Here is a 27,637-nt window from a genome sequence, read left to right as displayed (position 1 = left end):
TGCCATTGGGCTTTGTTGCGTGACGTCATTAGAAGAGGCGGGGCGTATCTGTTTGATTGGCATCTTGTTCTCTGGTAGTCTGCTGCGGGACCAGGACAGACAGCTGAGGGGGGTCTGAATGTCCAACCGGGACGGTCGGTGGACTACCACGAAGTCACACGCACGATTCACAGGTAAGTCACGGCTCGTGATCCTATTCCAGGTTTGAAGATTTTGAATTCATTCATCCCCTGGCATTCAAATGAAAGACAAAGGCACTTTGCCGTGTTTGAGGTGCAGTAGAGTTTGACAGAAGGGGAGCTTTGCCCCCCTCTAGAGCCCGCTCTGCTTTGAGAACAGGCTTTATTTAAGACAGATATCAGTTTGCGCAGGGCGCTTATTGAGGAGTCGGACGCGTCCTTCCTCTTTTCCTGAATATTATGAGGAAGGATACAGCGGATGGGTTGTAGCCGTAAATGTGCGCACGCCACAATGGCTGGGATGGGTAACAAAAAATGGCCGCACGTGTGGCGAGATCGGTGTGAATGTACAATTGTCTGGTCAGCCAAAACGGCGCAACCGTTTTGGCACGGATCTGGCGCACGGTTCAGGCGCACGGATCCAGCGCACGGATGTGGCCGTGCGTCAGAACCGTGGTGTGGACCCATGACTGGGAAGGCATGAGGAAAGAGCTGCAGGTTATAGTGCCGACAGGATGAGAAGGTGGGAACCCGCTAGCGTCCCGAAATGACAGACTGCAATATCTACTATACCAGCAAAGGGTGGTGGGCTTGAGGAAAGACACAGAATGCGCTTTAACATATACAACAAGTCACGTAGAGTGGTGTCTGCGCCAGGGAGATCATTGTTCCTTATTTTGTTTTCTGGGGGGAAAAAAACAACTTTAACTACAAATGTCACCACTGCATTGTTTATAATGAGCTGATGTTGAGCGAAAGGGTATCGGTGGCTTGGCACAGGCTGGCTGACCGGAGGCGCAGCCAGACGGTGCTATTGATTTATTTTTTTTGTCCTCCACTGAGATGTATGAGTGCGCCATCCAGTAATGCACTAACACGATGTCAGAACCAGTTTATGCGAGCACTTAATCGAAACATGAAGCCACCTACATATCACAGCAGACCACAGCTCTCAATGAGTATAGGGACTTCCTTGCTAAATTGAGCTCGGGGTCACTTGGCAAGGCTTATAAGCTGTTTAGTCTCGCGCACGTGATGGGGGAAGCCCTTGGACATACGCAGCATCCTTGGGGATCTTTCCTGGGAAGGGCTATGGGTCACCAGATCACTGAGAGGGGCAGCGTGGATCTTGTTGCATCTAAATCATAGTTTATGGGTCTTCCCGTCTTCCCTTCTGTCTTATAATAGCGGCTAATCAGATTACTTGAATCTAATAGGAGGAACAAACAGGGGAAGGGAAGGAGACCAAGACAGTTTAGTGCATTAGAGTAAATCGGGAGTCTCTAGGCAGGGATATCCAGTAAGACTTTTGAGTCAGGATCCAGGATGACCTTTATTGTTCTGCTGAAGTAGGTGGAATAAAGTCAGACTTCTCCAACCCGCATATGTATATTCCTTCCTGTCAGCAGGGTAGAGGAGAACATGAATTTCAAGTGAAGCACACGTTTCCCATGTTGGAATCTATGAGAGCTGTCAGTGAGTCATTCAGAGAACAAATCCAAGTCTAAGAGGCCTCCACTTTTTCATTATTAAAACACAGATATGGGAGGGATAATACAGTAAAGGGAAGGGTAGAGATAGGGAAGTACACACACACACACACACACACACACACACACACACACACACACACACACACATTCACACATAACTGGAGTGACTCAAACATCCCGGCTACAAACAACACACTCTGTTATCTACACACCTACAATCAACCCTTCCTGTCCTGCACCTCCCTTCTGTTAACATGCAACTGACCCCATAACAGTTATCACGAGCTAATTGCAACTCTGTCAGGAAAACACACAATCACATACAGAGAAGAACAGTATTTAGACATTTGAATTGCTCCCAGAGAAGTGAAGGCCACCCATGTTTGACTGTTTTTTGCTGCAGCCCAGAGTGCTGATTCACCAGATTTTATCCATCACTAAGGTCTTAAAGGGGCATACCACTGCAGATAAAGAATAAAAGTACCATGAACCATTGGGGCAGGTTGGTTTTGTGTAGAATACACATTGTTTGGTCTATCAGCTACTGAATCTGTGATGCAAAGCTCTTAAAAGAAAGCATGTTTAACCTGCTGAAAACTGAGATCACATGAGGTCATCATGACAGCATAACAGATCAATGCCTTCTTCATTTTGACTGGAGCAACTCCAGATAGCAGGATACCACAGGTTATAGCTCTTTGGTTTGACTCAGGATATACATGTAATTCTTGCATGGATTCACAAGTATAACAAGATAAACCAAGAAAGGGGAATTTGTTGAACACAGCTCTTTCTCTATCTTTTTTCCCCTCCCATCAGAGTTATATCACCCAGCATCACACACCATCAATTTTCAGATTTTTAAACTTTGCAGTCATGTTAAGTGTGTTGCATCACTTCTCCCTGGCCCCTCTTTTCCTTAACACTAATGATCAGTAGCAGGAGGCTGGGAAGGGAAAGACAGAGAAGCAGGCAAGGCCATGTGGTGGTTAGATTATGTCATGAGGTGCTCATTATTAAAATCTCTGCGGGTTCAGTGCCGGAGGCTTTTGACGAACTGCGAACGGCCATGTAATTATATCATCCCCTGCTTCATGGCAAAGCACAGACTTCCCGCCAGCTGTAACATCACAGAGGAGAGGAATGAGATCTTTTTCGGTGATGCGGAATAATGTGCACTGATGCAGGAGTTGATGCCTTTGTGTTAAACGGTAGCAATTTAGGTTGTGGTGTCAGGTGAAGAGCAAAGAGGTAAGCATGAATCAGCAGTAAAAGTGGATGAAACTGCATTGTCATCATTTATGGTGATGAGAACTCCCCTAGGATTTGGAGAAACTGAACTGATTTCATCAACTTTTTCAAGGCAGCAGAGCCAGCAGCTTCAATAAGAGTGATAACTTAAAAAAAAAGCAGTTATGATTAATATTATGCTGATATTGATCTTTTAAGATGGACATCTTTGGGATAGCAGTGTAATCTTCTTATTGGACGGCTGTATTAACACATGCAGTGACCTACATAGGGTTTGTTTGGGAGCAGAGGGCGATGGAGATGGTTAAGTGGGGAGGGGGTTAGTCATATAAATAACCAGTCATTGCACTTGCATGTCCACAAATGCACACTTCTTCCTTGAATGCCTTGTCCATTAGCATTCACTACCAAACTGAAGACATACAGCGGGGGTGCTGCCTTACCGATTGCTCTTTGCTACCACTGCAGTCAGCCAACGCAGCGACATCTGGACTCCCAGGCAGAATGGAGCTCACTGGCTTCCTTTGTGATTCTCAAGTCAGTGAGAGGAACTGAGAGTGACGGCTGCTCTCAGAGCCCCCTTGCCCTCGGCTCTGCGGTGCACAGGAGGGCAGAGAATAAAGGTGGAGAGACTATCTAGACATGAATGGTTTCCCCTGGATGGATGCCTTATGGACTCTGTGTATTTGTGTTTCATGACCCCAAGGGATGTAGCCTTGTGCTCTGACTCAAGACTATTAAGTCACAAAATGAGCTACCGACTCAGGGGCAGAGTGAGATTCCTTGCTATTGTGACAAGTAGTGCAGGAATTAAAACCACACTGCCCACTGATGTTTGTCTATGCTTTTAATAACTTGCATATGCACAAATACAAGCACATGTTTAAGTGTCTGAGACAGCAATGATGTTTTGTACAAAAACAAACCCTCTGATCCCCCATAATCCCTCTTCCATGAGCTGTCCATCATCCTACTGCTTGGCAACCGGAGGGCTCTCTGAGGACTTCTGTTGGCTCATCCTTTCCTATGGAGCAGCCAATGGCAGCCTGGTTTGGAAGTGACCATTTCCTGTGATCCCCCCCCCCCCGTCTGTCCCAGCAGAAGGAAAGAAGAAATGGACATTGAGGTGGTACCAGGACATCAGGGGAGTCTGGCACATGCTCCGTGTTATAATTGAATTGCATGTTGTAACCCAGTTCCTAGTCCTTCAGATGACCTGAAAATAAGAGTATACACAAACTCTCCACATCTATCCTATGTGACACAAATTCCCAGGATGCATTCATGGAAACCTGTTTTACTCTAAGCAGACGACGAACAGTTACCTGACAGTTTCTAGAAAGTGATCACAAAGGTTTTCACACGATCAGCAGCAGCCCATTCTTTTATCTCTCAAGACTTTTCTCATCACCTCCCTCTCCTCTTCTCATCCTGCCAAAGCTTGAAAGGCTTTTCACATAACTCTATTTTATCTGTAAGGATTCTTCTCTTTTTCTCCTCGCTTTCACGACTCCTAATCTATCCCTCTTTCTCTTTCTCTAAATCTCTTCTCCGGCTTCTCTGAAATTCTCCCACTCCCTCTGCCTCTTTTTATAGATTCCTCTCAAATCAGGTTGCGACCCTTCCCATCTTTCTTTTTTTTTCTTTTTTCTGCTCAGCTTTTCAACTCCTCTGCTTGTTCCTTCCTCCCTTTCGGACCTTTGATTGGCCCGACCCGGTTCCTGTTCCTGCTCTTTGGTGCGGATGATTTGGCAAAGAATTGCCCTGGTGGCTTTTCCTCCATTAACATTCCTCCAAGGGATATCTTTCACTTCCAATGAGCGTGCCGAGTCTGATTGTAATCTGTGTTGCGTAATGAATTGACCTCTCACTCTCCCTCTTCCTCTCTCTTTCTTTCACACAATTAGCTGTAGCATGATGGAAAGAAATAATAGCAAACCGGTGATGAGTAGACTACTTTGGTCATCTTGTAATCACCTTTACAAAGTGAGATTGGGAAGAACCCGAACTGGAGAGGAGCATAAGGTCAAAGGTCAAGTGGAGTGTGTGTGATCTCCTGAGCGGGAGAGAGAAATATTTGTTATTTTGGGACACTTGAGATGAACAGAGCACAGAATGAGCAGGTAGAAGCTCTGGCTTTGATGAGACAATCTTTCCAACCGCCAAATTCTCCTCTCACTGTTTGGGATGAGAGAGGCTGGCAATTTGAGAGAAAGAGAAAGAGGCCGAATGAAGTGAAGCATGTAGGAATGTAATCTATTGTTTTGTGGGTGAGTGCAGCCATCAATTATTTGTAATCACACCATTTCATTGTTTTTCTGGGTTTTTTTTGCTGGCTTGCAGTTTTCTAATGGTCTGTTTCACAATGGCCATTCAGAACAGCATGAATGGATTTAGCACTTTGCAATTCTATTAGACAGATAGGGTTTTTAACATTGGGTTGTTGCCAGGGGTGATGATGGGACCCTCTGTTTATATTCAGAACAGATGAGGAAATGGCCTTTAGAAAATGTAGTTTAATTATAATTTTGATTGCTTGAGATGAACTGTTTATTCTTTGGAAACTCAACCCAAGGTCCACTGTTAACCCAAGGTTACTGTACTTGCTTGTTCTGGAGCTGTCAACCGCCTTTCACAGTCTTCATCTGAGATTTGCTCAGTTGTCATGGAACTGTAAGTGTTCAAACTTAACAGGATTCACAGCACCTCCAGGACTCCTTATTCATGTTGAGTTGAGAAAGTCATCATCTTTTAATGATGAGCATGCAATGCAGTTGAAAGCACCAGAACAAGCGAGTAAGTGGCCCTTGAGTTGAGATGGTTTTCACAACTAATTCTGGTAACTGGCAATTCATTCTGCATTTTATGGACATACATCTTCAGCAAGAATCCATCCATTTAAACTTTTTTTCTTACGTTTCTGTCGCCTCGAGTTCTGCAGAGTATCACAGTAAAAACATTGTTACCAAACAGTGTAATAATAACAAGAGGAGAGAGTCATGCTTTCTAAATGACCTCAACCACTATGCACTTGATCTGCAAATGTGCACTGATATAGCCAATAATACAACCTTCCAATATCGTCTACATGATATACACAGAAAGTGTGTGTAAGCATGTGCATACAAGTTTATAAGTGAAAGTGAGCACAAAAGTCTTTCTGAGAATTAATGTGTGTTGTCATTACTTTCAGAAAATAGTGGCTATTTACTACGTTTGGGGCACATTAACAGCTGATGATGCAGGCATACTTGAATAGGCAAAGAAAATGAATCATTTGGATGACTCTGTGCTTCGCTCTGAACAAACAACGGCCTCGGCCTGCAGACGAGACTTCTATCTTGTGCGAGGCAGGGATGACATAGAGTAGATGGATCAAACAGATAGTCCGCAGGCAAGAATGTGTGTGTGTGTGTGTGTGCGCGTGTGTGTGTATAAAGATGAAAACCGGTATGCCGGAAAGCAAGTAGAACTGAATATTCAAGCCCCATAAGGATGAGCCTCATGAACTTTAAAACACCCCTCTCTCTGTCTTTCTCTTTTTCTCTCTCCCTCTCTCTCTCCCTCTCTCTCTCTCTCTCTCTCTCTCTCTCTCTCTCTCTCTCTCTCTCTCTCCAGGTCGTCACAGTTGACTGATGAGCAGCCAGTAGGACTCGGGTTAGTCTACACCGACTGGCAAAGGTAAACACAACTTCCTCCCCGCCTCTTCCTTGGTACTGACACACTGGAGACATTTAGAGGAAAATGTTTCTTGCATGCTGACACGATTTCACCAGTTCAGTGTGAGAACTGCCAGCCTTTGAAGCAAGGATGTTCTCTTGCTGCTGCTACTAAAAAAAAAAATCTCACTTTTAAAGAAGTTAGGGAGCTGGTTTTTGCTCGATATGCACATACTGTATGTCCATGTGGATTACAAGGTTAATAATACATTCTCGGCACTTAAAGGGCCATGCTAATATTAATCTAAAACTACACATTTTGAACTTTCAAGGTCTTTCTATAACAAAGATTCACTTACTGCCTATAAATACTACCTGATCTGTGGCATTATTGGCCCTTGGGTATTATAATATTCTTGTCAGTGCAAATATTACTCTGATTATGTCTAATATTTATCAGATTTCATACTCATATGCCTTTAAAAATATAGCACAATCTTACTTTGCTTCTCATACATTTGGAGCTTGGTGATCAAATGTTTTTTCCTTCCTAAATCTGTTGCCTCTGTGACATCACATGATGCTTTGTTATTGCTTCTGTTTTCCTCTCACATAGCTGCTCTGCCTCAGTCAAGCTCTGTGTGAAATCTCATTTTCTTACTTTCCTAAGAGAAACAATTAAGTTGATATTTTAGAGACTCATGATCAACAAAGTCTTTTTCTGTAAACCATTTATGTTACTTTCAGTTTACAGAAAAGTAGTATAACACCGTACCGATGACCAAAAAGGCTTCACTTTTGGGTCTGAGGCAGCGTAAGACCACTGCCAAGCCTGGCGATGTATGGTACTGCACGGCGTTAGCCATGTAGAGATGTTTGAACACTGCATATATAGAGAGAGAGAGAGGAAGCGAGAGGTTCTATAATCCCATGCTTCGTGGCCAGATTAAAATCCCACGTCCTGAGTTGGGGGAGGGGTTGACTGGTCATGTTGAGGATGGGGTGGAGAGAGAGGGGGCGGGGTTGGGCGGGGTGGATTAAGGCCTACAGATCTGTTCCTTGCACAGCTGTGTCAGGATGGGAGGGCCTTAATGGATGTTAAAGAGGAGGAGCCTGTTTACGACTCTGATGCCTTTTTCTGCTTTAACTCTGACAACTTTGGTATTGAATGTGCAAGAGGTGCTTAAGCAGTAATGTTATGTAATATTGTAGCTACAAAATTACGGCCATTGATAGAGAGGCTGCTTGTTTTGTAGCAACGCTAATGGCATGGCTCTAGTAAGACGGTCAAAACTGAAAGATCCCAACAATTATTAAATGGACTTTCATGGTAGAGAAGAAGATGAATCCCTCTGACTCTAGTGATCCTTTGACTTGTCCTCCACCATCATGCATTATAAAGTTTTTCTGGAATGTTTCAACAACTATCAGAGTCCATGGTACCTAGTGGATGATTCCTTATGACGTTTCATCAAGTGCTACCAGCAGGTCAAACATTTCTCTTATCCAGTGATATCTGAATATCTACTGGAGGGATTGACACAACATTTGGTACAGACATTAATGTTTCCTTTAGGATTAGTTGTTATAACTTTTGTGATATCTATTTTATTTGTCCAATATAGAGCTTCAAAGAATAGGCAATTCATCAATTAGAAAGTTAATTGTTAATTTAATCATTATAGTTATTTCTTTAAAGCAAAAATGCTGTTAAAGACTGGTTTCAGCTTTTACAGTGTCATCATTCAATGTTTTTTTGATCAATATTGTAAATCGATTACCTTTCAGGAATACTTTCTGCTGTTTTGTAGACCAATTGATTATTTGGAAGAACAACATGCAGTTCAATCAATAATGAAAATAGTTGTTAGCCCTCGTTCAATCCTTTTGTTTATGTCCTAATACGTTTCAAAATGAACATACCAATCAGTCTCAACTGTACTTTGTGTTTAGTGCTTTTCAGCAGCTGTTAGCATGCTAATGCACTAAAGTAAGATGGTAAACATGGTAAACATTACATCTGCTGAACATCAGAAATTTAGCATTGTCGTTGTAAGCATGTTAGCATGCTGATGTTGAGCATTTAGCACAAAACAATATTATTCCACTACAGCCTTGCGAAGCTGTCAGCATGGCAGTTTTTTATTTGAAAGAATGCTTTGTTGTATTGTGTTCCTACATTTAACCTTTAATTTGTAATTATACATTTTCATTATATGAATTTAAAATGAGGCTTTGGGGTGGTGAAGAATATTTCTAAAAGAAGAGTTCCTGCAAAGTCACAGTCATGCACCCAGTAGCTTGCCCAAATGTGTTAATGCTCAAGGGTGCAGCAGTTTAAAATGCAGCCCCAAAAATGTGCATAATCCTGTCAGCAACTCTACTGACTTAACAAGAAGTAAGGTGGTATGGGAACATTAATTTAAAGAGGGAGAGACACCAAGGGAAAAATGAGAGCGAGAAAAAAGCTCCCATTAGGCTGAGACATGCTGCTTTAAGGAGGTGGACGGCTGCTGAGGGAATACGGCCGAACACAATCTGCACACGCTGGGAGTTTCTGCACAGTGCTGCAGCAGGGTGTCAAACCCTAAGCTGTGTGAATGAGAGAAAGAAGCAGGAGAAGAATGGGAACGTAAGGTCAGGCCCCCTTCAGTAACACTTATGTAAGATTACTTACATAATGACACTTCCAACTGGTGTGTGTGTGTGTGTGTGTGTGTGTGTGTGTATGTGTGTGTGTGTGTGTGTGTCCGTGTCTAGACAAGGGGGGCAACTCGACTTTGGGTGGGGTCGGGAAACCAAGAGGAGGGGTACTCAAGCAAACCCTCAACAGCAGGAGAGGATTGTGGGATTATGTGTGTGTGTGTGTGTGTGTGTGTGTTATCAACGGAAGGGGGGGTTAGGAAGGGAGGGTATTAAAGCCAGAGTGGAGGGAGGGGACTGACAAGCATTGAACGCATGTCCACATCTGTGTGTGCAATCCAGCTTTCTACCTCTTTCTGTCTTTCATGCCTGTCCTTCAGAGCTTGTCTTATCTTCTCATCGTTCTCTCCCCTTCTTCTTAAATTTCTCCCCCCATCTTCCCTACTCCTCACCGCTCCTCTTTCCCTCCTCGTCTCTTAATATCCCCTGATCTTAATCCCACTCTATTGTGGCTCTCTTTGTGTCTCTTTGCTTCTCTCATTGTCTGCTCTCAATCCCCCCCCCCTCCTCTCTCTCTCTCTCTCTCTCTCTCTCTCTCTCTTTCTCTGTCTTTCTCTTCTGTACTGTCCCTCAGTGTTTCTGGAAGTTTAGAGGGTCAGCAGTGCCAGACAAGAGGATTGGAGGACAGAAGACGTAGTTGCAGAACTACTGGTGGTTGACTTGTGGTTAGCCTTAGCGTGCTTGTGGCAGCAGTGAGGAAGAAGGAGGGCTTGGCGATGGTCACGGAGGATGCCTTTCCCAATGGGGTACGGGAGGAGGAGGAGCAGGAGGTGATGCCCCCGGGAGAGCCTGGCGTGGAAGGTGCCCCGGCCGTTCGGTCCACCCAGGGAGCAGATACGTCTGGAGGTGAGGAAAGTAAGAGAAGGTGGAGGTGGAGTGTCCCATATAGTAGACTATTTAGATGAGCAGAGACATACTATAGACTTTGATTTTTGTTTAAAAAGCACAGTTCAGAGCGTGAGCAACTCATATAAAGTGATGCTGATGCCAGATTTTTTAATTATCTTGAGACGAAGATGATATAACAATTCCTCAGAGAAGCTGCAGGGCAGTTTGGTTCTCATTCTGCACTTCACAGGAAATGTTACTTTTCTGCAAGTCGAGATGCTCCTCTGATCTCCATCCTGCAAGCTAAACAATAATAATACCCCGTTTAATGCAGGTTGCCAGGTCCTCTCTTGTGGGATTTGTCTTGCATTCCTTGAGAAACTGAGCTAGGAATGATTAAGCAGGGAGTCTCTGCATTGGCATTCATCGTACACCGTGCTGGTAGGTGTTCATATAAAGGCAGTGGTTTAGGTGGTGAGAGAGACTGCAGACAAACCACACAGAGGGAGGAATTAAGAGCAGGTAAAGCAGGGTGATTCATTATGTAGATGAATGATCCAGCTGGAAAAAGAACACACTCTGCTGTACACTGTCCATCTGTAAGCTTTTTACAACTTCTTCAGGCAAAGGCTTAACAAGAGGCTGGTAGGTTGTTGCTTCTCTATGCCATATTTCGTAGGATTATAGAGACTTTATGTGGGAAGCTTTAGACCATCTCCAATCTCTGGCAGGGTAGAGAAGAATCTCGCGCCTGCTTATCGGCATGAGTAATGTACACAAAAGTACACGTGGCAGAGAGGCGGAGGGCGGGATGAGATGAGCAAAAATTCCTGTGGTTGGAGGATACAGTGACACAGTGAGCTGACCAAGTGGGTAAAGGTCAAAACCGGAGCGCACAAAAAAACTCACATGATCCAGCCCCGTGTGTTTATGTGTTTGAGGTTTTGAAGTCAGATGTGTTCAAGTACGTGAGTGAGGTTAGTTTTTTGCATACGGAAAGTTTGTTGTTTCACAGACTGGGATCAAATTTTTGCATGTGTCTCTCATCCATGCTCTTTCTTTCTTTCAAACAAACAGGACTATTTTTTTAACATCTTTATTCAGTGAAACATCTGAAACACATTATAATTCTCCAGATTTCAGAAGGTTTTATCCTGAAAAATTGTAAGTGTGAGTGACTGAGTGATTGCTGTGTAATCAAGGTGGTGGTTAAATGCTTGTTCATGTGTTTGCACATGTTAGTGTGTGTGTGGATGCTTCTACGACAATCACAGCTTTGACAGACTTTGTGTTTATCCTGGCTTGTGAAAGACTGTGTGGGGTACTCGCAGGAACTAAATATCCTGTTCATGCATACTATCTATTGTATATCTGAGTTTAGAGATTATGTCTCTGTGTTGTCATGCAGTAAATACATGGCTTTATGGTTGTGCAGTTGTAACCTCCCTCCCATATTTGTCCTTCTCTAAGAGAGCATCATAAATATTTAAGGTTTGTTTTTTGCATGGAGTGTGCTGCTTACATAGTCTGCCTGTGCTCACCATGGTTATCAAGCCTCAGTGAGGTCTTCGCTTCACTGTGAGGCAAAATAGTTTTTTTACCCATCTTGATCTTTTTGCATGCAGCTGGGGGCCTTTTTTGAATGTATGATGAGTAAATATACAGTATCACTGTCAAGCCATTTCTAGTACTGAAAACTGGAAAACAGCATTTTAATTTCAAGAGGTCTTTTCTAAATTACATAAATGCATTGACTTCTGATGACAGATCCTACTTAGTACTTAAATATATATACATATTAAATCTTCAAATGTAAATATAATAAATATGTATTACACTTCAGATATGAAGTATTTTATACCTGGAGGCCATGTATGCCCATATCATGTACGTTTACATCACATGTAAAATGTCCAAAAAACGTGTGAGATGTTTCAAAAGTACATATAATACCATAAGATGCAAACAGCAGCAGTATGTAATCATATGTATCTTTCATGGCAGCAATTTATCTGCATTAAATCACCTGAAGGACTGACAACACTACCACCTGCTCTTGTTAAAATTTCTCCTTTATGTGTCACTTTTTTTCTCCAAAAGTGACACATACAGAGAAGATTAAGATTTACAATATGAATTGACTTCATGACATGAAACATGAGCCAAGGTTTAAGACTAATAATAGGCCCTAACATAAAAATACAGTCAAACAAAGAAGTCATACGGCGAACCTACTCTATACAAGTGCTGACTGGACATATTTACCAGCCTCATACAGTAAGTGTGTAATGACACAGAGTCACACACGCACGTTCCCAGGGCTCTAAGTATCTTAAATGGGCTTACATGGGCTTTGAGACCCTGCCATTAGGGCGTTAGTTGGCTGATGTCAACAGTCCACACCTCTGCCTCTCTTTTGTTTGTGTGCACACAGCATACAAGACTCAATGGAGGTATTTATAAAGAAATGTTCTTACAGCTGAGACCATTTGAATCCTGGAAACCTGGAGTTTTGGTGCTCGTTCTCAATGGACTAAACCTACCGTACCTCCAGATGGAGCTTTAATGTGAGGCTTTTGAGCACTCTGCTGTGTGACTTGTGTAAAGAATTCTGCATGAAGAGGGTGAATAGACTTCAATCATGGCTGATCAAGGTCTCAGGAGGAACTCTCAGCATAATTGTGTAATAGCATACATATATATCGCAGCAAATATTTTTTAATTCAAAGCCTTACAACATAAGGTCAGTCCTAACATTCATAAGCCAGTGTCTGCTTTTCTTCTTATCAGCTGCTGCATTATCTTTAAAACTGTTGTGTGTGTATGTTTATGCTTTGTATGACTTTTACGCCTGGCTAACTCACCTTATCTCTCTTTTCCTCTGTTTCTGTTTATGTCGTCGGACCCGTCCATGCAGCCATGCAGCAGGTGTTGGATAACCTGGGTGAGCCGCCCACCTCCACTGGAGCCAAAGACATCGACCTGCTCTTCCTGCGCGGCATCATGGAAAGTCCCATTGTACGCTCTCAGGCTAAGGTAGCACACACACATAGCTCGGGGTGAGCAGCAGTGAGCAGACTAACCACAAGCCAGCTCTGCACCCCCACCTGCTCCCAGTGGTGCTTTGCTTACTGTGACTGAGGCGCTAAGTACAGTAAGACTTGGACTAACACAGAGTGCTCAGTGCATCTGAACCACAAATGCATATATACTGTCAGTGACAGATTCACAGTGTTGTGCCTGTTCTCTACTGATATTGCATGTACTGCAATGCCTCTGCACACAGAGTTTGTTCAAACTTCCTCACTGCTGTAAGAAGTCTAGTGTGCAGTGAGTTCAGTTAGAGGACAGCTGTAGTTTCTGTGAGACAGGCTGCTGTCATTTTCCACTGTTCGAATTTTCCCTGCAGGGCTGGAACTTGTAGAGATGACAGATGACTGAACATAAATAAATACTCCTCTGACTTTTAATACAGTAACGCGAGGCAGATGGTGGCTTCTTCACAGAGCAAAATAAACCCACAATAAATCTGCATCCGATACAGCAACTCAACTCCCATCCAGCTTTTACACATCCAAATAAATAGTAACACAACACTAAGTCGTGACAACACAAAACATCATTACCATCTCTCCACGTGCCTCCCTGAGCTTTTCTCTTTCTCTCCCAGGCTCATGAACAGCTGGAAGAGGTAAAGCTGGAGGCGGTGCAGGACAACAACGTGGAGCTGGTAACGGAGATCCTGGGTGACATCAGCGGCCTCAAGGTTAAAGATGACAGCGCAGCCGAATTGTCCAAGATCCTACAAGAGCCCCACTTCCAAGTGAGCAAACACACACAAGCTCACGCAGTTGTGTTTCCATCACTTCAGGAGACGTAACATCGCCTTACATTTATTTCCTGGAGACTCCTGGATAACACACATGCATATCAGACCATGGTCAATTTTGATGACATAACATAGACTTATATTCACTTCCTGGAGACTTACCCTAAATTTAACTGACCCACAAATCAGATTTTTACCAATTGAGGACACAGCTTTTGTCCTCAATTGTACAAGTTCACAAACTAAGTCTGAAATTTGTCCCCAAAAGTAGCCGATGACAGACCACACACACACACACACACACACACACACACACACACACACACACACACACACACACACACACACACACACACACACACACACACACACACACACACACACCTTATTCACTCCATGTTTAAATGGTGATAAGGCAGAACAGACATGATTTGTGGGAGTAATTGTGCTGCTGTTGGATTGAATATTAACTCGGCTCGCTGACACTACTGTGAACCATTTTTTATCACATCGCAATTTCCTTGCTTTTAACACCACAGATTTACATTGCAAATAACACCTACTTTTTCTTCCCCCCCGTGGGCAATAATCCAACAGTAGGTCAAAAATCATGTGTTTAATACTTCCCTCTGAGCTAAATGTAATATGTCATTATACCAGGGACTAGTTTTGTGTTGTTTTTAAGGTTTATAGTACAGGTTACATTAAATGTGTTAAACTGTAGTTACAGTAGCACAGATCTAATGTTTTAGATCCTGTCCACATGCAACAGTAGAACACTAACCTCTATCCCTGAACCTACCAGGGGCTTTATACAGGCTAGACCAATAGGAGTTAAGACTTCTGAGCCCAGAGAAGCCACTGCACCAATCACAGTCATGAGTGCTATAAGCTGGAGGATAAGACCCTGTTGACCTACTGAGAGAAAAAGAGAAACAGGGAGTGAGGGCAGGGACAGAAGAGAGAGGGAATGAAGGGAAACGGATATTATGTCATGTATTGACTTTAAAGACTTGCCTTATCTTCACCAGTAAATTGTTTGTATCTGACTGGTAATATATATTTAAAGGTTACACCAGTTGTAACATAAAAACAACAGATTTGGATGAAAGTTGGAGGATGGATATTCAGTGAACCAAGAACTAATTGATTGGATTTGGTGGTAATCCATATTTGGGATTTCAGCCATTACCTGATTAGTTGGGGGGGTTTTTTTAGCCACAACTTTTAATGTGCTGGAGAGAAAACACATCAGGGACTTTCAAATCTGTTGTCAAACAGAATTGTGTGCACAGTTTTTAGTAAATCAATTGTTAGAGTTGTTAAACAGTTATCAGTGTTGGTTCAAGCTTCTGCTCTATGGACGGCCCTCGAGATCTGTTTGTATCTGTAATTGTATTTATCCAACTTTCCCATCTGTCAACATATTCTACCTCTAGTCTCCTCTCATGTTTTTTCATTGAAATATCAAGCCGGAGTCTGGTTGGCATCATTTATAGTGAGCCTACGTAGTTGCTAAAAAACTTCCATTGTATCCATGAGTGACAGTTACAGAATAGAAGTAAATGCTGCATTCAGACAGAGTGTCAAAAGACACAAGAAAAGCAAAAAAACAGTCTGGGTCAACTTTTGTTGCAACATAACATTATGCAATGCTGTGTTATCTAGTGAGCTGTGTTGGCCAGTCAAATACATGGAAGTGCACATTCCAGGTAGATTACTTTGTAATGTGAACAAAGTATTTTCACTGTCTGCCACGTAACCATCAAATAATTGCCACCAATATAGCTTCACACTCCCCAACAAGGTAGAACCCTAATTAGTTTTTAGTCTGAACATCCACTATAATAATAATAACAGACATTGAAAAGAGTGATAAAGTCTGTGAACTGACTCACTTTATCTTTTTTCATTTTCACCCAGTCACTTTTGGAGGCACACGACATAGTGGCCTCTAAGTGCTACGAAGTCCCGCCCCCGACCGAGACGGCCAATGATGCAGCAGTGAACAGTGCTCTGATGCAGGCTGATGCTGTTCGCATGATTGGCATCCGAAAGAAGGCCGGAGAGCCTCTGGTGAGCAGAGACAGAAACAATTCAAGTGTGTCTGCATACAGCATGTGGATGACCATTATTCATATCATATATTATTAAAGGTGTGGGTGTCATAACAGTGGGTGGGTGGGTAAAGATGATGGTGTGTGTATGTGTATGATGTGTAGGTTTGCTCAATTCTACAAGCAGATATCAGGAGGATAAACCTCATCTTGCCATCTCCTCTTCCTCTCAGGGCGTGACATTTCGTGTGGAGAAGGACGACCTGGTCATTGCAAGGATCCTTCACGGCGGCATGATTGACAGGCAGGGACTGCTTCACGTGGGTGACATCATTAAGGAAGTGAATGGCAAGGACGTCGGCAACAACCCCACCGAGCTGCAGGAGATGCTCAAGGACTGCAGCGGAGGGATCACTCTCAAAATACTCCCCAGCTACCGAGATGCTCCTGCACCTCCGCAGGTACACTCGCACACACAAATGCCAGATGAGATTATAATGTAAACAAACACTCTCGATTATGTAATGATGGGCAGATGTTGGACAGGGCTGGTGAACTGTCCTACAGCCCTTCCCACAATCCCTGCGCAGGAATGTGAACCCTGGGAGCCCTATTAATAACACTCCACATGCTATCTGGGTCACACTAGCTGTTTCTGTCTCTTGCACACACTCCAAACACACACATGCTTCATATAATCTCATGCTGCCACACACAGAGAGTACAGTTATTTATGGGTTTTTTTAAGATATTTATCCTCATACGTGCAACACCTATTTTTCATCCCATGATGGCTCCTGATTAGTCCTTATATTGATATTGTGCATCCTAAACAATTGGACATAAACTTGGACAGGCTTATAAGGTTTAATTTATAAGCACCAGCAGTAAAAGTGACTGAAACATAATGCAAAATCACATCCTGCTCTGTGGCTCAGGGCGTTTTGCACAGTGTTTTTTACTGGCTTGTTTTATTGCTTCCTCTGGCTGCTCGTTTAATCTAATACATCGGCCAGAGCACTTACCCTCGCTGGCAAAAGCATCCACTGTTGGCGCAGCGTTAACAGCTGTGTAGGGTGCATTGTGGGGACCTGGGACGTAATGGGTGTGAATGAGCCACACATTTACTGTGCCAGTGTGTGAGATGGCACACTGAGCTCGAGCCTAGCCAGATTTTCTTTTGATTTCAAGTGCGCCAAATTTTCCTTTGACCACAGAATCCCAAATAAATATGAATCCGTTCCTGAGAAGACTCAAAACTGTGCATCTGTTCTCCTCAGGTGTATGTGCGGCCGTACTTTGACTACGACCCTGCCAATGACAACCTGATCCCTTGTCGAGAGGCGGGCATGGCCTTCAAAAAAGGTGACATCCTTCAGATTGTTAACAGAGAGGATCCCAACTGGTGGCAGGTGAGCTTTCTTCCATTTTGTCCCCCTTTATATGTCTGTCATAGAAGATCACAGGGACATAATCATTTGATCTCTGAACTGTGACAGGCATGCCATGTGGTGGCTGGGGCCACAGGACTGATACCCAGTCAGTTCTTGGAGGAGAAGAGGAAAGCTTTTGTCCCCCGAGACTTTGATGGATCAGGTAGGTCACTATATGCATTTGTTGGTGGTATTTTATACAAGCACTGTAAAAGATGCTTAGCTTAGAGCTTAAACTCTCAAGTTTCCTGTTCCTCTATTTAGTAATGTTGATGTCAAACAGTCTGTAATTTGACCTTTGTCACTTCTCTATTGCTTGAAAACTAATTTACTCTCAGAAAATGGTCCACTCCTGCCCTCCTCTGGCCAAATGCTGCAACAGCAAAGATATGAGATGGCCTAACTATTCCTCTTCTTTTGTAGGGATCCTTTGTGGAACCATAGCTGGAAAAAAGAAAAAGAAGATGATGTATCTAACAGCCAAGAATGCAGGTGAGATTCTTCACACTGCTGAATCTTAGCTGACATATTCATTATCATCATCTATGATTGAGTCACAATTGTACATCTGTTTGAACAGAGTTCGACAGACATGAGCTGCAGATCTATGAGGAAGTGGCGAAGGTGCCTGCATTCCAGAGAAAGACACTGGTTCTGATTGGTGCCCAGGGTGTGGGCAGACGTAGCCTGAAGAACCGACTGATGGTCCTCCAACCTACCCGCTTCGGCACCACTATACCATGTACGTCACACTCAGTTTAATCTGTATTTCAAAAGTGACAACCCAACCCAAAATAGGAGGAATAGTTCAGCAAATTACTCATCACACATTGAACTGACCTCTTCTGTCCAGACACTTCACGGCGGCCCCGTGACGAAGAGCTGGATGGCAACTCTTACCACTTTACCACGAGGACAGAGATGGAGGTGGACGTGAAGGCTGGCCGCTTCCTGGAGCACGGCGAGTATGACGGCAACCTCTACGGCACAAAGATCGAATCCATCCATGAGGTTGTGGCCACAGGTCGCACCTGCATCCTCGATGTCAACCCACAGGTATAACAGATGTCTAGGGAGAGTTAACATTGTAGATACGAATGGCTAGAATAAGAAATGATATGGGTCCTTTAAGAAAGAACATTTTGAAGCATTTCCTGTTTTTATGCAAGAGAAGACAAAGTATGGGACATTGAAGCAAGGACAAAATGATTTATGACTGCTCTGTCACCTCCTGTGTCTCCCTGCAGGCTCTGAAGGTATTGAAAACAGCAGAGTTCATGCCTTATGTGGTGTTTATCGCAGCACCAGATTTTGATACACTCAAGGCCATGCACAAAGCTGTGGTGGACGCAGGCATCACCACTAAACAGCTCACGGTAGGTTAACACCAATCTTTTGTTCAAACACACACTTATGTGCATACATTACACTCAATTTTAAGGATATTTCAATACAATTAGCCTTTTCATTCTCCATATTTTTGATTGCTCCCTTTCCTCAAGTACTGCACCACCCCATTTTAAAAATATCCTAGTCCAGCCTTTTTTTCTTCTAAAGAGGGCTTGATCCCAATGATTAAGACTAATGTCTAAGCGTCCCATTTTAGCAAAATTGGCAGATCAACTTAAAGATTTTATGAGTGAGAATACTGTTTGAAGGTTTTCAATTTTGTTGAAGAGGTTGCCACAGCACAAACTGTGCTTTTCAAGGTGCTCAATTATATACTTTTGGCATCAGTAGCTGTTCTTTTAGTGACCACACCTTTCTGCTAACCCATCTTGAGGAGGTGGGTAGGTGTCAGTGTCACAGCTCTGGAGTGGTTTAAATCCTACCTCAAAGATAGGACTTATTATGTTGGTTGTGGTGAGTACAGGTGCTCTAGACCAAATTCATTTTAGCTACAACCTCAATAATTTCAATGAGGTTCTGTTCCTTTTAATCTACCTTGAGAGCATCAAAAATAGAATGGCCTTTATTTATTTTGGCTTTTTTATTTTTTTATTTTTTATAATTAACTCTTTCAAAACGGAGGTCCCTTTAATTGGTGTTGATGTTGCTAACCCTAAAATCACAAATTGTGTGCACCCTAAAACTGAAGCAGAAATGGAATCCAGCCATCATTAACTGTATTATAAAGGTTCCACAACTCACTTGTCCTTTGTGTGTTGACAGGATGTGGACCTGAGGAAGACGGTGGATGAGAGCGCCCGCATCCAGAGGGCTTACAGCCACTACTTCGACCTCACCATCGTCAATGACAACCTAGATAAGGCCTTCGAGACGTTACAGGCCGCCGTGGACAAACTGTGCAGTGAATCCCAGTGGGTCCCGGTGAACTGGGTGTACTGAGGACCAGCAGCAGTGCTCCACTGACCACTCTGAGCGGGTCACACTGACCCATCAGCATGTGTGTGTGTGTGTGTTTTTGACCACGAAGGCCAAAGAAGAAGAGAAGAAGGAAGGGATGCTTCTGCAAAATAACAAAATGTTCTGAAAAAAAAACTTCTCTTAGGCCTGCACGCCATGCAACTTTTTTTCTACTCAAACTCAAAGGGAAAGAGTGCTTATTTATTTTATAACTTTTTATGAAAGATCTTTCTATTCAATGTGAGAATTAAACAAAAAAATCTGGTCATGGGCCATATTTTTGCATTAATTTATTGTTGTAGTCACATTTTTTTAGTTGTGTCCCAAGTGTTTTTGTCAGTTTTTCCTTCATGGACACCTAGGATTTTGATCCCCACCCGAGCTCCAAAATGAAGATAAGGAGCAGTGATGGATTCATCAAGATTCCTGAGCAGTCCCTGTCCAAGAAACTTGTCAAATCTCACACATCATTGCCATGTCTGTGCAAACTGTGTAGTTGTATTTTATTTTCACCTCCGTACAATTAATCCTTTAGTGTTGTTATGTAGCTCTAAACTCTCCTATAAGTGTCACAGGATCAGCTGGGCAGAAATAAAGAGTTAAAAGGCCTGCTTGTGCACAACTCCTCCAGTATGTAAAAGAAAAAAAGAGCGTTATAATGTACTTTTTCCAAGATCAAATACTGTCTGTGTCTTTTAATTTTGTCTAGCTTTGTTTTCTTATGCTAGTTTTTCACTGGTGTTGTGATTTTTAGTGTAGTGTTTTGTCACACATGATCTTTTGCTTTGTTTTCAATGATCCTGCCTGGCTGTCTGGAGTATGACCGTTATTGCCCTCATCTTTATCGTCTATATGCCAATTTGTTAATGTTTTATATATGTGAACGTGGCACAAACCCACTCCCTCCTTATGGTCCTTGTCTCCAGTGTTGCAGTATGCCAAAGCCCCAATCATACTCCAAATAAAGTTTCAAATCTACAATTGTTACATCTGATCAACATTTCAACTACATGCTATAATATGCATTTCTAATTTGACACAATATGACTGTGTGGCAGATACATTTAGCAAAGTTAAGGGTCAAAACTTTCACACACACACACACACACACACACACACACAAAAACACGTCTTTTAGACTAGTGTATGTCTTAAAATACTTGTAAATCTGTCTTAAAACAAGTCAAAATATTTCAAAAGGTCACTTGTTCCCATTTCAAATGATTTAGCTCTAAAGCCCGTGTTGAATCTGGAGTCATTGTCTTGGATTGTTAAAGGCTTCAGAAACATGGACGAGCTTAGCGACATTTGTGCCACTTTTGAAAAAGCAGCCCTACTGCCTGTTGAATTGTTTTCACATCAACCCGTGTCTACAGATTTGTTTCTACATTTTTATCTGCAAAGTTATAATAAAGTTTATTACATCTCACAAACTAGTTTCTCTTTAAATCATGTGTATATTACTTTAATAATGAATGCCTCACTGGATTAACTGGGAATAGAGGGGTTTACAATGCTGACAATGTCATTGAAACTTCTGCATTCAAGTACTGCTGGAGACCTTTGCTGCATGTCATCTTTCTCTACCTTATGCATTACAATCTTCTGCTATACACTCAAAATCAATATAAAAAAATTCCCTCTAGTAGTAGTTTATACTGAGCTAAAGTTGAGTGTTGAACCTGTCAAGTATCAAAAGTTGGCATCCTTTGGTCAGGTCTTGTTCATATTGTTTGATTTTGTATTGTCAAGTATTTTGAAAATGTGTAAAGGACACAGCCTAGAAAATAGATTTTATCCAGAGTAACTGGGACATTGTTCCTGGAAAGAGATGTTGCTGTTGAGTTTTTCAAATGCCATTTTACCTTTAAGATTCACACATGAAATGTCATTCACCTCCATTGTATTGGCAGTTGCAGAAGTCTCAGAGGTTGAGATTGCTGGAAACAGAGTCACAACACGACTGGGAAACTTTTTAAACATTTTTATTAATTAACGCAACTTACAGTCAAGCCAAAAGAGTGAACTATATTAAGTGATACGTATTCACATTATGTCCTAACAGGGTTTACAGCATATCTTGTGTTCTGTAAGCATAATTGTTAACAAAAAAAAAAAAATAAGGAAATGTAAAATAGAAATCAAAGCTTACAACTTTACAACAACAAGAACAAGGAGCTTAGCAGTGGATGTGAACAAATTAAAATCAGCAACATAAAGACCCTCACCAGAACAGGAATGACAGCAAATTCAGTTTTGGCATGTCGTGGTTTAAATAAGGGAGAAGAGAAAAAAAAGAGAAAGAGGAAAATAAAATAATAAAACAACAACTCATAACTGAGCTCATCATGACACAAATAAAGGGAGGTTTGAATTCACGAGGCTGTGCAGGGCTGCCTTTGCCAAGAGACTTTGGTCACTTTGCTTCTCCATCATGGCTAACAACGGAAAAAAAAAAAAAAAAAAAAATCACGAAGTATAAAATGAAAATGGTCAATGAGGGAAAAAACATCAAGAAAAATGGAGTGTCCTGGAATCAGCTCTATGACTGAACAGGGGAATATATTTGATATTTTTCAAGAATCTACAGATGATTGTCTGTTTTCCTTAAACGAGCATGAAAATCAAAAAAGTTTTGCAGTCGACTACATCTCCAGGACAGCCCCTACATTCATAGGAGGTAGATAACATGGCAATGACACGACACAAACTCTTAAAAAAAAAAAAAAAAAAACAGGGTTGGAACGGGAATCAAGCTCTCTGTCAAGTCTGTGAAATTGTAGTGCATAATTTGTTCAACTTTTTAAGGCCAAATAGGAACCTCTCGTGTAGATCTAAGGCTATTTTAAGACAAAGGTGCAGGAGGAGTTGGAGCAGGGACACAGTAAACAGATATAGCCCTTTCGCGGCAATACCTGAGTCAACAGTCATATATATATTATACCACAGAGCCTCGCAGGATGCTTGGTGCAACTCTTCGTCAACTAAACCTGATATTTTTTTTTTGGCTACACAGACACAGAGAATATGCAAAAACAAAAAGACAGAATACAAATGGTGTGGCCACAGCTGAGAATATTCAGATGAGACTGTGTATAAATTGCATAAATGACACGTTATGATTTGGCCACAAGGTGCAACAGCTCCTTTGTTACAACAGAACTATCAGATTAACTGGTTGTGGCATTTGCACAGCCTGCAATGACATTCAAACCTCCCAAAGGGGAAAATTAGATTTTTTATTGGACAATATGAAGTACACTAAAGAAAAAACAAGTCAATGCAGCATATATCAGGCTTATGAGGTACTTCATGAATATATATATAGATATATATCTCAACCTTTTTAGAAAAGCTCTTCAAAGTCATATCATTCCTTATAATTCCTATTGATAGCATAAAATACCTCGTCAGTTATTTTTTACTTTCTGCCCAACTTCAAGTGGGCGATTTTTTTTTTTTTTGAGACTGCTTGGAAAGTGCAAAACACAAATACTGATCGTTCTATGCAGCATCTACACGCAAAGGTTGCATGATGATTAAAAATGGAAATTACTTTTATGTGGCGCGGCAGATTTTGTCAAACCTTTATGCGGAAAAAAAGGACTTAAAAAGATGGAGAAGAGAAAGATCCGACAAAAAGGCACACATAAAACGACTACAAACACGCTGGATGTTTTCTGTTGAGACAAAATGACAACAATCTGAAGTTAATTGCCACACGACCTCATATGTACCTTTTGTTGAAGTTTACAATGATTTGATACATCGTAAAGTATGTTCAAATGTGTGTATTCCCTTTGTAAATTGTCACATGCACACTACTGCTTATACCCTCAACACAAATGGCGTCCGGTTAATGGTAGGAAAGTGGAAAATGAACTGAGTAAGAGACAGGGACATCCTCTCCCTGATTGTATTGCAGTACTGGGTTGACATGGCAGAGAAATGTCGGTGTTTGATCACGAAGAGTGGCTCTATCCAGTATGAAACCTTGATATTTTAACAATCCGGGTAAACAAAAACAGAAAAAGCTGGTTACAGGTATCGAGACAAAGATTATCTGTCCATCTACCCATTTGCAAAGTATCGTCCTGCTAAATTAAGTCTGCTGTTAATTGAGAGTTGCCTTGACCAGCGTAAAAACGAACAAATCATTACCTACGATTCACAGCCCACACGCTGACATTATTGCTGTGCATACATCTATCCATCGAGGCTTTTAACACCACTACAAACATGGCTCAATATCACCAATGTTTTGCTGGAATATTCAATACACTGTCATACTGGATTAGAAATTACGATGGCACATTTTTCAACATGTGATCCAGTCATGATTACAGTTTATTTCTCGCGCTGGGTTGTTTTTGTCTTTTCAAAAATGAAGGACTAGAACGAAACAATTAGACTTGACCTCCCGATTACAAAAATTTGGTCCCTTAAAGTGTAACCAACTAAAGCAACCAACCAAGTCATCCATGATTACTTGGTTTTCCATTTAAGGTTAAAAAAAAAGAAAAAAAGACCTGTGCTCTCACACAATATTGGCTTGTATTGGTTTGGTCACTACAATTTTTGATTTTGTTACCATTATTATAAATTAGGGCTAATATTAGCTAGCACCGGACACTGCTCTGAGGTAGTTTTTTTCCAAGTTGGTAAATAAAAAGCCAAGTCATTCTGAGGACTAGAAATACTTTGAAAAATACAAAAATACCCACACAAGTCTTGCACGATTGGATGCATGTAGATCAGCTGCATGGCATCGGTTTGGTTTGGTGAAGCTCCGTAACAGTTTGGTCAGATTTAGAACAGCCACAGGCCCCAACCTTCAATGTCCACCAGATGCAGCAGAGTTACATTCTGTCTCCGTCCCGGCTTCCAGAGATGACCAGTTGCAATTTTAGCCCGTGCTGATGTTCAGCTGTTACAATTAATATTTTCCATCTCAGTTTCACATGTTAGCATGCTAACATCTGCTAATTAGCACAAAAAAGCTAAGAATAACTGAAGCTGATGGGAATGTCGTTAGTTTCTAGGATAGACATTTGGTCATAAATCCTGAGGCAGGGGTCACTAGGGTTCATCCTCTGGTGAACATAAATGCCTGTACAAAATGTTATGCCTATCCATCCATTAGATGTTTCGGTACCAAACTAACAGATTTACCTCCCATCAGATCGTCAGTGTCATGATCTTTAGACCTACACTGCTAGCATGGCTTAAAATATGGGCAGAACAACTCCAATCAATATTGGAAATGTGAATAGTGAAGAACAGACTGCTTGAAGACTATACTTCCTGAAAAAGCCTCCAGGAGACACTGAAACCATGAACAAAAACATGACGGAGATGGCACTCCTACAAAATGGGACATAGCTGCATCAAGTGGACATGAGAGGTAAATAGTTCCTCCCCTCAGGTCTGCCCAGTACCCCTTTTTTAATTTGTACCCAATTCATTCAGATTTGTAGCTGCAAACAACAATATAGGTAAGCTTAAACTGCAAAAACCAAACCGGCATCACATGGCTTCAGGTAACTGGGTGGACAACGGCATGATAAAGACTTTGTCTAGGAATAGGAACAGGAAAATGATGCCGATTGCCATGCAAAAAACAGAGATTTTTCAGTTTAAAGTGGCACGGTACAAATGAGTTATGAAACTCTACTCAGGGAGGATTTTTGGATTTATACAGGACAACTCTGCGAGGACTGGACAGGAATATCAGACTGAGGACTTAAGCGGAAGCCAAACATTAAAAAAAAAAAAAAAATCTAACAGCAAACAAGATCACACCAAAGCAACCAGCATATATACACACACAGCTCTTATGTTACAGCATCTCACACAAGCATGACGCCAGAACAAAAAAAATGACTACTCTTTGCACCAGTGTGAAACGTTTGTCTACTAAAACTGTCGCTGACATCCAGAGAAAGACATCTGTAACAACTGAAGACTTGTATTTCGTGTTAATCAGTGAAAAGATCATTAATATCAGCTGTGATGTGGGCGACATCTAATTTATGAGCTTAATAAAAGAAAACGTAATACTTTGTCATTAATTAATCCTATAAATAAAGAGAGAAACACCCAAAAAAAGGAAAAGGCTGTACACAAGTAGCAAACATGGGTATAAATGTACTGGATGGATAGCCTATACACTATAACAAACCATGCAGGCTCTAAGTACATTCATTGTTATTTGGAGCTAGGAAAATAGGTTCTACTCTACAAGAGGTTTCTTTATGTCAGAAATAAGTTTCTCTACAAGAGACGGATGAGAGGCAAAGAGGAAAAACATTACTGTACAGAGAGTTTGGAATAAATTGATATAGGTTTTTACTTTATTTGAAATCTTTTTTTCTTTTAATTCCAAGACCATTCAAAAGCCAGCGAAGTCTGCTGAAATAAATGAAGAGGCTGATCGTTATACTTGGAGCAATTTTATCTCAGCCTCTTCCAACGGTAAATTTAAAAACATACCTACAAAAAAGAAGAAAACCCGCTATCATGAAAATAAAAATGAACAGATCAATTAACTTAGCTTATGATATGCCATTTAGTTTACAAACCGGCTGTTTCTAGAACTTGCTTTGTCCTAGTTTTGGCCGCTCCAAAAGACATAGAAAAAACAGCCAAACTGAGGTGAGTATGTGCATTTAATTTAAGAGTCGGAGAAAAGTATCTTATAATTTCATGATGGTTCCCGCCACATGTTTTGAATGCCTGACTAAGCACCTTGGGCACCAATAAACTAGTAAATTAGTGCCAAATTTATCCAGGCTGGTGTACTTATTATTTTCAGTATTTGTTTTATACACATTCTTGATTTAGCGCATTATCATCAGGCAGATTTATGTAAAAAAGTAAACACCTCTTCTGTATATTGATATGTATAGTCTGTGGTTATTTTAGCATGATTTTTCTATGCACATTGCAGTCTTGAACAGGGACTATGACCATGTAAAACCTTCCTACACACTTCGTCCTCACACAGCACTTTGGCATCACATCTGCGACAAGCGGCGTCAATCACATAAACCTCATCATCGTCAGCGAATCAGTTCATTTTAACAGCTGTCAGTTTGTTTTGCATAAAGCACCTTTCTCCCTCGCCACTAAAAACAAAAGGCAATCCACCCGGCACAACTACAAGTTTCACTCGTTCATTGTTTAAAAAGGCATCAGGATATTTCTGGAAAAAAAAAAAAAAAAAAACTTGGATTCTGGTTGGCTTGGTGGAGTCCCTCCTGATCAGCAGGCGTGGCTATACTGAGCACACGCTGAGGCTCTCGGGCCTACTGGCTACACGTGTTAAGTTGTATTCTTGAAAAGCCACCAAAGCCAACTGCTCCTTTCTAAATAAAAACAAAAAAGAGGCTGCCATTTCTGTCACCTGATAAATACTCTTAATGCTGCAACAGCTACAAAGTCCATTCTTGTTTAGTGCAAAAACAACATTGTAAAATGTTTTGAGTTTTGTTTCCAGGAAAAGCAATGCCATTCTGATCTGGTATTCTAAGGTGCTGGTACAGGTAACGTAAAACACAAAGAAGCAGTAACAACAAGTACAAACCCGTCTGCTAAAAAGAGACTTTGATGTTTTTAAATTTTAGCAGGTTATTATTAAGGAGATGTATTACATCATGTGGAAACTGAGTGTCAAAAAACGGGAACATTTTGCCCACAGAAATATTAGCTTCCCACTAACCATCTCCTCACTAAAATACCACATACCAAGGCATCCCTTTGAGAAACAATCCCAACACTGAACATTCAAATAAATGATGAATATGGATGTTTGTGGCATTACGAATGCCTGCAGTCAC

General features: G+C 41.6%; 1 protein-coding gene across 4 annotated transcripts; it reads left to right on the top strand.

Annotated features, from left to right (window-relative positions):
* Positions 1–85: 85 nt before the first annotated feature.
* Positions 86–21,194, top strand: pals2b (protein associated with LIN7 2, MAGUK p55 family member b). Of its 4 annotated transcripts, XM_053334717.1 has the most exons (14): positions 86–173; positions 6,542–6,604; positions 9,860–10,131; positions 13,031–13,131; positions 13,784–13,936; positions 15,866–16,018; positions 16,233–16,460; positions 17,280–17,411; positions 17,499–17,595; positions 17,856–17,924; positions 18,013–18,174; positions 18,286–18,488; positions 18,680–18,808; positions 19,605–21,194. In XM_053334717.1, exons 3-14 carry the CDS (start codon positions 10,002–10,004, stop codon positions 19,779–19,781), a joined length of 1,734 nt encoding a protein of 577 aa, XP_053190692.1. In that variant the 5' UTR covers positions 86–173; positions 6,542–6,604; positions 9,860–10,001; the 3' UTR covers positions 19,782–21,194. The 4 variants fall into 4 exon arrangements, with proteins under 4 accessions (XP_053190692.1, XP_053190694.1, XP_053190695.1 ...); XM_053334719.1 differs by lacking the exon at positions 9,860–10,131; XM_053334720.1 differs by lacking the exons at positions 86–173; positions 6,542–6,604; positions 9,860–10,131 and adding an exon at positions 10,948–11,090.
* Positions 21,195–27,637: the final 6,443 nt, after the last annotated feature.

The sequence above is a fragment of the Scomber japonicus genome, chromosome 15, assembly GCF_027409825.1.
Source record: "Scomber japonicus isolate fScoJap1 chromosome 15, fScoJap1.pri, whole genome shotgun sequence".
In the NCBI taxonomy this organism is placed as follows: Eukaryota; Metazoa; Chordata; class Actinopteri; order Scombriformes; family Scombridae; genus Scomber; species Scomber japonicus.
This window is presented reverse-complemented; position numbering and strand designations above follow the sequence as displayed.